The 14,491-nt window shown below is 38.6% G+C and overlaps 1 protein-coding gene across 2 annotated transcripts in view; it reads left to right on the top strand.

Annotated features, from left to right (window-relative positions):
- Positions 1 to 11,223: 11,223 nt before the first annotated feature.
- The window catches only part of brinp3a.2 (bone morphogenetic protein/retinoic acid inducible neural-specific 3a, tandem duplicate 2), a 37,211-nt gene continuing 33,943 nt past the window's right edge, over positions 11,224 to 14,491 (top strand). The window contains exons 1-2 of one of the 2 annotated variants that reach the window (XM_054602880.1): positions 11,224 to 11,269; positions 11,300 to 11,447. In XM_054602880.1, the coding sequence (XP_054458855.1) occupies positions 11,224 to 11,269; positions 11,300 to 11,447 (194 nt within the window). Of the gene's footprint in view, positions 11,448 to 14,491 lie in introns of both variants that reach the window. The other variant, XM_054602879.1, reaches the window with a different exon arrangement.

The raw sequence follows: 14,491 nt of genomic DNA, 5'->3' as shown, positions 1-14,491 counted from the left end.
AAACAGATTACATTTCCTTTTTTTTTTTTTTTTTTAGAAAAAAGGTTAATTTTGTATTTCCTCTAGAGATTTGGTCAATATAGACAAAATATTGTCATAATATGTTTTTTTTGCATTGATATAGTTATCAATATATATAAAATTATTATAGGTTTGCTCAAGTTGCAGTTTTAAGATTATTATTATTATTAAATAAACCAGCAAGTTAATTATGGTACATAATATTCCATTATTTATCATTATTGAGAGATGATTCAATATGTACAGTGCATATATATGTATATGTGTATATATATATATATAAAAATATATAAATTACACTTCTTGTTGCCCATCTCACTTCTGCACACTCCATTTGAGCATGTGCATCGCAGACTTCTGCCAGAGCTGGACTAAAATGAGACAAAAAAGGGGATACTGTCAACTACCGTTTTAGCCCTATGCTAGCTTGACTGGGGATCAAAATAATGAAATAGTTTGGCTCATCTAGACTTTCCAAATGTTATCAGACCATAATGATCAAATTGTGATATTGAAACTGGACTCCGCTGTTTGTTTGGTGTTTTAGAGTTACAGGGAAGCAAATAAAAAAAATATCTTAATGGGATTAATTTAATTAATGTATTGTTATTGTGGAAAATTAGTTTCATATCCCAGTCCTCACACAAAAAGTGCAAAAAGTTGTGCTTCAAACAAGATGACATGAAAACTACAGTTTGATTACATGTCATGCTCTTCATGATCTTCTCGTCTACCTTTGCTATAGCAAAAAGAAGTGACATGAGAATAGTATAAAGGTATGTCTCATTTGCTTGATTTGTGTACATGCAAGAAGCCGGTGTAGCAGTAGAAGACACAAGAAAAATAAAAACAGCAAAAACCAGAAAGAAAAGTGTGAGGGGAAACCATTCCTTTTAATTTAAGCGCAACCTTTGTCCCCGTTTGTACAAGGCCACCAGCAGAAGAAGTTTATGTGTGTTTTATTCTCTATAGAAGACTCACTCTCTGTAAGTTCTTGCACACTCAGTTATACGCAGCCATATAAAAAAGGGCAAGTTAGAAGTTTACAGTCTAGGTAGCAATTATTAAGGTGACTTTTCCCCTGTTAACTTTCAACTTTTTATTTTTTTATGTAAAATAGTTTAAAATGAATTACTAAAATATTCTTGCAGATTACAAATTGCACACTTAATTGGAACTTGTTAAAAGCTACACATGTACACACAGTGTGTGAGGTCACCGGGCTCATCGCTACCCGTCTCCCCAAATTAATTGTCACTGGATTAAAAACTGGAGGGTTTGCCGTGTTTGTTGCCATTTTATTGCTTCTTCCTCCAGCCAAATTTCTATCTTGCTTCTGTGAGATGAAGGATGTGTTGGCCTGATCTGTTTCCATGCTGGCCTAGACGATGTCTGCTGTATTCATTCGCTTTAATAAGCCGCCGTGCTATTTTTTAAATAGCCTAATAAAGATTAAATGGGATATTACAAAGATAAGGTTTCTGATGTGACGTATGCTTATGTATCCTAAATAGAATGATACACATCGTAACTATCTGTATCACTGTAAAGTCCCACAGCACATTTGTGGCACTAACACTTACTGGTTTATCTGCTATCCAAATGCCCTGTTGATCAGCTGCTCATATGGAGAAAAATCTGACATTCAGGACTGGATGACTGATGACATGTTTCAAAATCCAGCTACATGAAATTACTCGATTTAGGGGTCAAAAAGACTCCAGCTGTAAAAAAAAGTTTGATCCAATAGATTTTTATATGCTCTATAACAGTGATTGATGTTGCCAGTACTTTTATATGCAGTACTATCCCTCCCAAGTCCCCAATTATTCTATTTTGACATCTTTTTTTTTTTTTAACAATTTGTTCATTAGAGTTGTAACGTGAAGTTAGAGCTCTCTGGGACCTATAATATCAGACAGGTCACCATGTAAGATAAAAGACGTGTGCATTTCTTTGTCTGAGGATGACATTTGGCAAACAAACTGCTGATGAATACACAATTTAACACGAGACACATGAATTGTGATCTAATTACAACATTATACTTATTAAACTACAGTACTACAGCTGCTAGAAGGGCTTTTAGTTACTTAAATGTAAACGCATGTCTTTCTGGGTCAGTTGATGAAACGATGCTGTCATTCTTCTTGGAGGACAGTCTCTTTAAGAAAGTGCAAGCCAAGCTTGTAGCAAAGAGAATGTTTAACCCTTCATTTAGTTGTTACCTACTGGGTTTATATAGGGTCAGATTAAAGAAATATTTAAAGCTGAAAATGTAGTTCATTTTGCAATTATTTTCATAATAGTTTTAAGCATGTAGCAGTGGGGTCCATGGGACTCAGTCCACTCTCACCTGTTGGCATACGAATGACATGACAATTTTTTAAAGTCATTTTGCGTGCAGTAAATATGCCTTTCCTGCTTTTTGCGTGTCATTTGTATGCCATGTAGTGTGAATTTACTGCAATGTAAACGGATCCGTGTGAATATGCTACGCTCTGATCATGTCACATAGACAGACTACTTATGGTTCATGGGAGGTAAGGTCAAACAAACACAGGACTTGCAACCAGAAAATCGATGTTCAAGACCGATGTTCATGCTGACAGTGTTGTTTTTGTTTTTTAGTGACAGTTGGGACATGTTTTTCTGCAATTTTCCTTACATATTTTCCTTAGCTTACTTTATTTTAAGCCCAATGCCCATGATGCTTATACCTAAACCTAACCAAGTGGTTTTGTTGCAGTGTCTGTAACTGTAGTTTTGTTGCCTAAACATTACTGTTCCCAGCCATGACTTCGAAAAGCCAAAAATGCTTAAAAATGACAGGCAAAAATTACGTTATATTTATACACCTTCCCATCAGATCAGGTTGACTTCAGACAAAGAGGAAGTTTTAGGAAAGCTGCAGTTTGTCTTGTCTTCCCATTGAAAATATGTTATACATTCACAGTATCTCCATATACAGTAGTCTACGTCATTATAACAGCAGGTAATGTAATAAGAAATGCAAATAAGTTGTTTTTCTTTTCCCTGGCTTCACTAAAACTCATTTACATACAAAGGGGATTACAAGAGATAAGGATTATTGCAGACAAAATGTAAATCATCATAGTTTAAATCTGAATATACAGTGATAAATGAAGGAATTACTAAAAAGACTGAGTTAATGTGCATGAAATTATGCTTCAGAGTGTCCACTTACTAAATCTCAATTTAGACTTGAAGAACATAGTTAAGAAATAGGTCTAGGGTGGTTGAAAGAAAGTGTTTTTTTTTTCTTTTCTTTTCAGAACCTTACATCATCTGATAAGATCAATGACATCGCCACAATGCTGAAAAGAAAATTCAACACCTACACAACAGTTTGCGAAAAGAACGCAAAAAGAAAAAACACTCACACACCAACACTGTAATCACTCTTTAATTTGATTCCAACAGCAACCTAGTGTTGTGGTTCATGTCCTGTTGCTTTGAGTATTTATGTCTGACGCTTATTTATGCATGATTGTAGATCTGTATATCTGTATGTTCATGATTGTTCATGTAAGCGCTTACACAGTGACGTTTTTGTCTTTGATGTCATCTTCCTAGGACACCACGGGAGCTCATCCTTTGGATGTGCTTGTAAGACAGCCGGATGAGTGCAACTGGCAGTCATATTCTAATTTCACAAAGGCTGTGTTTTACCCGTGGCGATGGTACGAGAGGTATTGTTGACAGTTGTAGGAGGGAAGATAACTGGGTTAATTAGGGCCAAGAACCTCATTAGTCAGCACGGAGGGGAAGATGTAAAGTTTATCAGTTCCTGTTTCCCTACTTTGAGGATGGTTTTGGGGTTGGCTCGCAGACAAGTTACAAAGTGGATCCTAATTCTAATGAAATATTTTAATCAGATCCCCCAGCCAGCAAAACATGCAACTCCCTCCATCCCTTTTTCTAACAGTGTGAGATATCACAAAAAAAAAGATTCAATTCAATTTGCATACTTGCAGTGCACAAAAAGAGGATCTGCTGTGGTGAGTGTTCCAATCATGGATAAGAACACACACCGCAAAAAAACACAAAGACATACACACACACACACACACACACCCACGAAAGGCTCAGGTGGTAGGTGACCGTTACAGCACTGGGATCCTCCACAAGCGAGCAGATGTTTAGGGCCTGAGTGCTCCGTTTTTTTTTCCCTGTCTCCAATGAAATCGGCTGCTGAAATCCTCAAGAAAGATTAGACCTGGGAGTTCCCACATCTCATCAAGCTTACTGTATCCTCCAGAAGACAGTGTGAGAGTCAAGATCCAACATTGCAGTCAGTAGTCAGTGTAACTCTGAAGGGAAAAATGCAATTCAGGCAGTCACACAAAGTTAACAGGAAGTGCTGCAGAACAGCATGAAAGATGTGCTCCGAGAGATGAATCTATTCATAACAAATGCCACCGATTGGTAGGGAAGGCCAATGAATGAGCTTGTTTCTGATGTTTTCTTTAACAAAATCAATCGCGATATTTACTCAAAGTGGCAAGACTGGCAATTTAGTTAATTCAGCTAAAGAAGTCTATGAATCAATCAATCACGCAATATTTTTAGTAATATCAAGAATATCAACAATCATGGCTCATATGAAATTATCTCTTTTCACTGAATGGCACATTTGCGAACAGTTTATTTAGATTTCAAATCAATATATATATATATTCATCAGGGAGAAACTGGAAAAACAAAGAAAGTTGTCATTTTACTCAGTTGTTCCAAATAGCCACAGGACATGCCAGGCCCACACTGTGTACGTCATACCTAAATGTAACCACCAGTAGTGCTTGTAATGAAAAATGCCTTTGACTCTCTATCTCATCATGCCTCAGGGAAGAACATTTAGAGATATGAGTAAATTGTGAGCATGTTTGCCTTTTTGCTTGACTGGTGGTCTTCCAACACTGTTTTTCAATCTGAAGTTGCCTCAGTTCCATGAATGAATTTATTGCGTTAAGTTGTCCAAATCTCTTTTGTAGACATTATGGAGTCATCTTTGTCTTTAGTTTATAGAGAAGATCTGAAAATCCCTTTCAGAGAACTCTATTTTAAAACAGTTGACAAACATGTACTGTATGTTTAAGTTGCAGGGAAACACAGCACTCTTAGCTCTGCCATTGAACTGCTGCACTTTTTGGTCAAGTAATGACTAGACATTAAACCTTTGCAGATGACAGGAGTCATCACAGCCGACTTGTTAAGTATTTTTGCCGCTGAAGCATTTTATATTCAGTGGTGCTTACCGAATATGGCCTGTCATTATGACGTTCAGTGGGTGTAAAAATGTTGTAGAGTTTGATCCACTGTTGGCTGTGCCTCACTCGAATGGCCATTTGTTTAACACCCTCCTTTCTCTTTCCAACTGGCAGGACATAAAAGACTTCCAAACGGATATTTCTTCCCTGCAGAAATAAACAGGACCTTGTAGGTGTCATTTAAAAGATAAATAGGGATGTCTGTGCTGTCTTTCTAGTCAAACAAAGGTGGTTCTATGTTTCCTGTGCGTGTGGGAAATTTTTAAAAACATATGAAAGAGAAATTGTGCGTCACATGAGTGGCTGAGGCGAATGTGCAGGCTTGGCAAATGTTGACTGTTTTCAAAAGCAGTAAAAAATACCCCTGACAGCTCATACCTTTTTTGTTATTATTTGACTTGAAATTATAATTACCTAGGTGTTACGAGAGTATGTTCTCATAATCTCAGACAAACAATAAAAAACACAGTGACTCAATAACTGTTATCTACAAGGATAATCAAAGGGCTTTATTCGCTGTACGATGCCACGTCATGCCTTTCACCAATATTATTCTTGGCATTTGGCTGTTCAGGGAATGAAAGTCCTCATTACGTTCTTGTGTGGGAAAATCTATTCCCTTATCATTTGCACTCTGCTCACAATTCCATTGAGGGGACCTCACAGGAACAAACAGAGCTTTCATTTTATACAGAGGTTCCAAACAGCCCCGGGTTATTGGTGGCCCACGTTGTGCAAAATCATATTTGAGTGGATCCACTGCAGCATGGCTGCTTGCATCCCGCTTGAATTGAAAAAAAAAAAATCCTTCTTGTTGTATCACCCAATATTTGATTTGTTGTTTCTAGATTATGTGAGGGCTTCCTGCCTCAAGGAGGAGCATTTTCTAACATCGTTTGATGAAAAGCTGTGTTTGCATGAGGTTGGAAATGTGACATAATGCCCTTGTAAGTGAAAATGGCATGTATCTTATATATCCCAGGCAGCTGATAACAAAGGCTTAGTAGATCGCTTTTATTTGGGTGATAATGTGATTATAGCCTGGCGCAGACCTGTCTGAAAACAATGAATGTTTACAGACAGGACTTGTCACAGCAAGTGTGTGAGAAAAAAAAAGAGAATGCGAGTCAAAAGTAGGTTTTAGAGGTATCTGAGAATGCAGAGGAGGACGAGAGTGGGTTGTTTGAGGAAGGAGGGAAAAAAACAAAAGACAAAGGAGTGTGAGAGGAAGGAAAAGAAAGCAACAGGGACCAGAGAATGTTCTCCTGCATCAGCTTTTTGGACAGCTGCCTGTAGGATGATAGGATTAAAGAGTCCTTTAATATGACCTCTGTGCTCTATTTTGCTATAAACACACCGCACCCTCTGAGATAGGTCACTCCATACACAACATGCAGCATGTAAAGCAAGGCTGTGCTTCACCTATAATGTCTAGTTAAATTGGAGGCAAAGGGTTCTTTTGGATTCAGCCAAAAAAATATGCACTCGCAGCTGTTCCTAGGCCGTTTTCTATTGCAGAGTAAGCAGGTCATCATACATTATCATACAGCAACATATTCCAAACTCTGATGCTTTACGATAACAAGCCACAACTTTAGTGTCAGATTGTGTCACACCCCTCACAAAGCCAGCCTCTGCTGGCCCTGTAGGAAAAAAGAGAATAGTGCAATACTTGGGTTCAAAACCGTGAAGACGGCGCCGTCTCTGTGTGAATAAACTATTCAACACTGCTGGAATGAGAATGCAGAAATTGCATTGAAGGATTCGTTCACAGTTGGGTTGAACTGATGACTAAAAAAGTTATGAGAGAATTGGGGAGAGTTTCAGTGTTGGGTTATTATATCGCTGCCTTTATTTACTGTAAGTAGCTATAAATAAGATAAAGTCTAAGAACTGTAGAATGGAAACTTTAAACAAGTCAGACTTAAGGCAGGGCCACACATTGCGATTATTTCACCCATAGTCTGACTCAACTGATAAAGACTGTGGTTGTAGGCCTGTCATTGGCCTCATATTTCAGCAGTAATTCATCTCTTTGTAGGACATCTGCAATATCCATTTTGCTAAGCCCCCATCGCTGCTTCCTGTGATTAGCACCACCCAAAACAATTGTCATGGATTTAAAGAAATATAAACATTTTTAAATGGTAATCTGTGGGGCCAGACCATTTTTCTGTGAAAGACTACAGTGTCGATGACGAGTTGGCATCATTAACATGTTGGACTATCACAGTCTGGGCCCATTGTGTGATTCTATTTTTATTATGATAATCATTGGCCTTCTGTCCAAGTCTCTGCCCGTTCTTTCCAATAACAGTATTTAAAACGAGTCATTTTTACAACTGGAATCAGGACCAAGGAAAAAAAAAAGAGGCAAAGCAAATGGTAAAGTACTTTGGGTGCTATGAGTTGGACTTATTATGAGGATACATGTATGCTGAATTTTTGCACTAGTAAAGCACAAAAACAAACACTTTTCAATGTACATCCAATTCTCTTTTGGTGCAGGAACAAGGGATGTTTGCGAGATGTGAGGGGTTCCCAGCATCCTAACTCCTATCACTGTATACCTGTTGTCCAGTTTGTTGTCCTTTTTTCTGCCTATCGAGTACTACACAATCTGTGTGTAAGTGTTGGGGGAGAAAGATATGTGAGTGATCTTTGTTGGCTTCAGAAAAGTGAACGCCTATGCTGACTGAAGTACCACAATGGAGTATTTGAAACTTGATTTGGCCCATGTCTTCGATTCTGACAATGTAAAAGCATTACAGTGGTTTGAAAGGGATTGCTGCAAATGCTGTTATAGAACTGACAACTTTGGATTGTGACTTACATTGTGTTTACAGGTCTTGGGGAGTACTACTGCATATGTGGTGAAAAAGTTTCATAAAGCCTTTTGTGGCTCCACAGGGAGCTGTGATCTGCTAAATTGCCTTCAATTAACATCACATGGGGGAATTTATAGTTTTTAGAAGTCTGTAGCCGGCTCCTCATATCTGCTTGAGGCTAGAGGTCCGAAAATACATTAGCAGCCACTAGCATACCACACCCCAATCTCCAACTGGATTGTTGAAGCCAATTTGATTAAGATTTGTATTCATTTTAAAACTAAACTAAACCAAAAAACAGAAACAAAAAACAAATCAGGTAAATATACTAGTCTTCTAAGAAAAAAAGAAAAAATCTCTGAAAAAACTGCACATATTTGCATTAAAATCCCAATTTCATGACACTAAGACTTATGGATACACAAACACACAAAAATGTGCAAGCATTCTCCCTCTCAAACACACTTGGGACAGGCCGGTCTAGTCTGGTGCACAATGACAGCGATGACAGACTGTAATCAATTTCAAAAATGCAAGCCCATCTAGTCTTATTTAAACTGCTACATTAAAAATCTTCCACAGGAAGAGATAAGAGTTTATTATTGAATGCGTAAGCATGCAGGAGGAACGTACAATACAATTCAATATTACATTTCAAATCATTTTTTGCTCTTCCTATCCACCTCCAGCTGTTGTTCGTTTTTCCCATGCTGTCTGCTGCGATGTCTGAGAGTAATGATTTTTGAAACCCACGCATATGTGCACACACCCACACACACGGTCATATGGCTGCGTTAACGTGACAGATTGTCATCAGAATACTGTAATGGGACTCAAACCCCCCCTACACCCCAAGACACACACTCAAACACGCACACACACACACACACACCGAAGGAGTGTCTCACCGTGGGGAGGATGATTGGCGGGTCTCGAGATAGTGATGGAGACTAATGTGAGCCCTGGACACCGGTCTGAACAGCAGGATGTCTTTTAAAACACAACAAGCGAGACTTTGTATTTAGCAACAAAAGTGTGTGTGAGCGTGAGTGCATTTAGTCCTTTATTTGCATGTGAGCACAACTCTTAATAGTTGCTGTGTTACGGCAAAGTGACCGTTGGAGTATGATGAGGCAATTTTGAAAACAGCAGCACAGCAATTATACGCTCTATTCACAATTATAATCATAACTGCCAGTTAAGAAGCAGTTGTACTAGGCAATACCTTTATGTCAGAATACCACAAAGTGAGGATGCAACAGAAATGTCTTATATTGCTAATCAAGTCTGTAAAACTTTTTACCCAAGTAAAGTTCATATCTTGTAAAGAAAATTCCCAACTCACAGAGCAATGACTCATTACGGAAGCGTAATACTTTGTTTTAAAAAAGGAGCTAAATTGTTCTCTCCCCAAAGGAAGATTGATTCAGAGCACATCACAATGCATTTAACTTTAAACTGCTGATTTCCTTTGATTTGATGTCTCACAGTATGTCCCTACCAGCCTGTGAGAAAACCAATTTTAGTTTTAAGTGTATTGTAGGGCTGTAACTAATGCATACTTTTATTCTAACAGTAATTCCACAGTTTAGATTTAGAGAGGTGGCCCTTATTTCAACAACCTCAAGCCCACCCAATATTTGTCCATTTCCTATCCGATCCTAATTAAAGCACTCTAGTGAAAGTTATAGGGCTTGCAATGAAATGCACTGCAGTTAAATCAGGTGAGGTTGAAATAAATGATAGAGACAAGGAAGGAAGGGAGTGATTTTCCATCTGTCTTGGTTGAAATAACTTGCAAATGTACATCTGTTATAATATGTTGGTAAAGGAACAGATTAAAGTTAATGCCAAGGTCATTCCAAGGGCGTTTTATCCTAACTACATATGCGATGAGGTTATCTGAGCACTATTGTAGTATGACAGTGGTGTTCAGGATTGTATTATACATTTGTATTTCTTTCCCAATTTTGTTATTGTAACATCAAAATGACGTAACGGGTACATTCAATACAACTGCATTTCTGATTTCAGTGAACACAGTGGAGACTATTCTTAAAAAAATCCTTAATTCATGGTTATGGAGTCACCTGATGAGTTTGTCAACAGTAATATTTTAATTTATACAAGAGAAAAATGATTTTGTCATGAAGTGGAGTCTGATTTATTTCATTGCTCAAGGTGTTACTCTATTCTACATCATGTTCTGCAATATGTCAGCTGTTTCAACAAATTCACTATTGCCATAATTCGTTATTGTGAGTTAATGTAGTCAGATTGTGAGTGAGGGTTGTGTTCACAATTGCGAAGTTGCAGCTTCACCGAATAGCAAATAAATCTGTGTGGTTGACAGCACTTGCAACTGCCCACACAGAGCACGAAAATCCCATCATTTACTGCATGTGTGACTGTGCCTTAAGAGTAGTGTGAGGCTGTCCTTGAGTCTAGGGCTTTGTGGCTTGAGCCTTTACTTTTCCTGTCCACATAATTAAGTGTCTTTGATCAAGACACTAAACCCTAATTTGCTCTCATTTAGTAGACCAGTGCTTTCACGGCACAGTACCATGAAAATACAGTCACAACCAAAAAAGAAGACTACATATTTCAGAAAGTGTGAATTGTGTTTAAAAGTTGAGTCAAAGTTAACCCGACAGCTTCAAGTTCGGTGTTGTGCTCCAACAACGATAGAAAAACAACTACAGTTTTGAAATTAAAAAAAAAATATGTAAAAAACAAACAAACTTTCAAGAAGCTTCTGCCAGTAAAGACATACCATTTGGTGTAATGAAACCCCTTCAAACAATGTTCAATTCAAGCATCTAGCTGCCCCAAGGAGCTGTTAAAGTTTGAAATATTGTAAGGTTTCTGTGTCTCTCAGCCTTTTATGTTGGTCATGGGTGTTTATATTTATCCCTGGCTGTGTGTTTGTGTGTTTTTGTAGGTGTTCGGGGGGCGTTGAGGTGATGCATGTCCCCCGGTCATCCCAGTGGAGGAGCCAGCTAACGACGAGTGGCTTTGGCTGCTGAACGCACCCCCTCCCACCATCACCACCCTCATCCCTTCCTCGCTTCCCTCCATCTCTGATGGCTCTATGGGGCGTCGTCAGCCTCAGCCTTCACTGCTGGGTGTGTTTACATTCCGCGGTAACAGCGGCAGCAGTAGCAACTGCCAGCCTCCCCAATGACAAGCCTGGGGGCCCCCTGGACTGGCTCCTGTCTGATAAAGGGCCTTTCCACCACTCCCCAGAGTACATCGACTTTGTGGAGAAGAACCGGCAAGGCTTCTCCACCAGATACAAGATATACAGGTGAGTCACGGCAGCAGGAGAAAGGGGCACTTTACAGTGTTTACTCCTGCTAACACTGCTCCTATAATACGCATGGCAAATCTCCCAGCACCCTCACAGAAAGGTCACCATGGGGGTTCTTTGAAGGATCAGCTTTATGTAAATAAAGGCCACATACATAATATGATTATATGATGTGTGTTTACATATTTAGATTAGTATAACTCACAAACATTTGGCTACTAGCCTGACCTCTAATTAAGAGGGACTTTCTTGTTTGTTTAATATGTAATATAAATACACAACCCTCAGGATAACAGCAACTTGTTATAAACACATTTTTTGTATCAATCACACAGCTTTATACTTACCATACAGACATGAGAGTGGCATACATCCCAAAAGGTGAAACGATTTAAATGCAGTCCGTACACAGTTCACAACCACAGATGTCCAAATGCTGAGGACCTCGAGTGTAATTATCATTGGGTATATGCCCATATGTTGCTTGGGGAAAACAATTAAGGGGCTTTTGCAGTTTAACCTAACAGCGTCATTCTTGGCTGTTGGAAGAGAGATCCGCATGTTTTCATTTATGCTGAATATTCTCTGTAAGTAGGTAAAACGTATTGACAGTCCGATGAAAAAAATATACATAAATAGAGCTGTCTTTCATAATTATGTGAACCATGAACTTCAGCAACCTCAAGCCCACATGTCCTTACCTGACCCGGGTTTATTAAAGCTGCATGAAATTATATTGCTTGCAATGAAATGCACTGCAGTTAAATCAGTTGAAGTTGATTAAAATGATAGAGACAAGGAAGGGAGTGAACTTCCATCTGTCTTGGTTGAATTCTCTTGGAAATGTAAATCTGCCGGAATATGTTGGTGAAGGAACAGATTCAATCGAAGGACAAGGTCATTCCAAGGGCATTGTATCCTTATTGTAGTGTGACAGTAGTGTTCACAGCTGCAGAGAGTCTTTATTAGCAGTACATTTGCTTTTCATTCCTAACTTTTTTCATTGTCACATCAAAATGATATAAAAGGAGAATATAATACAACTGCATTTTGTAATATTAGTTCAGACATTGGACAGTATGATTTTTTGAAAACCTTAATCATGGTAATTCAGGCAAACATTATTTGCCCTGCTTATCATGCAAAAGCGGTTCCTCACAGTCAATGTTCACAAGATATCTGGCACAAGCCTAGACAGAATCATCATGATGTATTTAATGTGGGCACGTTGCTGTCCGCTGGCTGTGCATCACATTCTGCTGTCTTCCAAACCCTCAGGGGGTCACCTGATCAGGTGGTCAACTGAAATATGATGATTAGCACTAGGATAAAATGATGATTTGTCATGACAGCAACACAGTCCGAGGTATCGGCGTGCGACCGAATTAGTGGAGATTGTGTCGTGAATCATATCCGTCGTCATTTAGGAGGATGTTGTCCAGGCTTCTAGAAATAGACGAACAAGGTTTCTGACATCTATGGATCGGTGCAAGGATGCTTTATAGCTCTGGTTATCGGTTGCCGCGTTGGAGCTGTTTAATATTTCCTTCTCTGGCAAAAGGCAGCCATTCGTTGGAGCTGAGCTGCATGGGCGGCAAGATTAATAGTCTTATCATGTGGCCAAGTGATTAGTGAGCTCTTAGTACTTATTACTCTGCATTATCACAGAATCCCCTGAGAGGCTTCTGTCAGCTGCAAGGTTGTGTTTGAGGCTCTCTAGATTACAACAATGTGGCATTGATTAATAGTGATGATATTAAAAGGAAAAACTAACCTAAAAAGTAAATAGCCTGTAAATCTTTCTAAATTGAATTCACTTGGTTTCAGTCCCATTCGATTCCGGAAAAAAAAATCTCAAGAAACTAGAGGGAAAGAGCTGTGGGTATACGCCTCTTTTTTCTGTTTTGGCAAATAATAGCCCTCTTTCAATGCACGTCATGGTGGGTTGAGATATGGTGAAGGTTTTGGGGGCTCACACCTGGAGCTGGCTCATACAAAATTAAGTAGGGTTGTTTTATTAAAGAAGGTGGGCCCACTGCAATATTTTCCCAGGGGGCTTACATTTCATAGCTATGCCTCTGCTGTGTAACATAAGTCCGTAAATTCACAAAACAAATTTGAACCCTTGTGTACAAACAAAAGAAGGAAATGAATATCTGTGGCAGTGATTCCCAACCTCTCTGTCTATTAAAAGGTAAATAAATACTTGGTACTGCTCACCACTGGTTGAAACCGGGTCTGATAAGAAAAAAAAACTGTCTTTGGTTGAACTGCTCACAGCTCAGGCTGTTTAATTTGAATAATAGCAGAACAATACTTTTGTACTTTCTATTAGTTTAGATGAGAAATGTATGATTAGAGAATAAATGGACAACTTGTTGTTGCAGACACATACGATATTGATGTGTACTTAAGAAAATAATTGAGGTTTTTATACAAATATTGATAACAAAATATATGTTACTTTGGTAAATTATCCAACAAAAGGCAGACATTTTTAGCATTTTTCAAGAAACTTAAATTTACAAGATGCTGTACAGAAAGTGGACAAATTTGTACAGAAAGTGGACACATTGATGGGATAAAATAACCAAAGTCATACACTTAAACTAACTACACTCAATTCACAGCTTTATCACTGCTTGGGGAAGTTTATATGGACCTTTTTCCTAGTTTGTCAACATTGGCATCCACTTTACATCAAATGAATTTAAGACCATATTCACGGTTCTCGTTCCTGTTAAGACCTCCACAACATAGACTCCCTTTATGCCTTGCATTTAAATATATGTGTCAGATCCAAGCCTGGTTTTAATATGAGTTTCCTTTGTCCCCATTAAGATCCTTTTAAGATCTGACCGCTCTGTCCAACTCAAACAACGGAACGTCACATACTCTCGTTCCTCGGTGGTTCGGAAAAGTTGAGTGGGATTACATTTTTCCACCCACCTAGTTGTTGTATGTTGATTGGAAATGCAACTGCATTTACACTTGTGTTCCATGTGGTCACAACCCTGACCATCTCCGAAGGTGGTTTGGCT

Source organism: Anoplopoma fimbria, chromosome 8 (assembly GCF_027596085.1).
Source record: "Anoplopoma fimbria isolate UVic2021 breed Golden Eagle Sablefish chromosome 8, Afim_UVic_2022, whole genome shotgun sequence".
Lineage (NCBI taxonomy): Eukaryota > Metazoa > Chordata > Actinopteri > Perciformes > Anoplopomatidae > Anoplopoma > Anoplopoma fimbria.
Note: the sequence above shows the minus strand (reverse complement) of the source record. Positions and strands in the feature narration are given on the sequence as shown.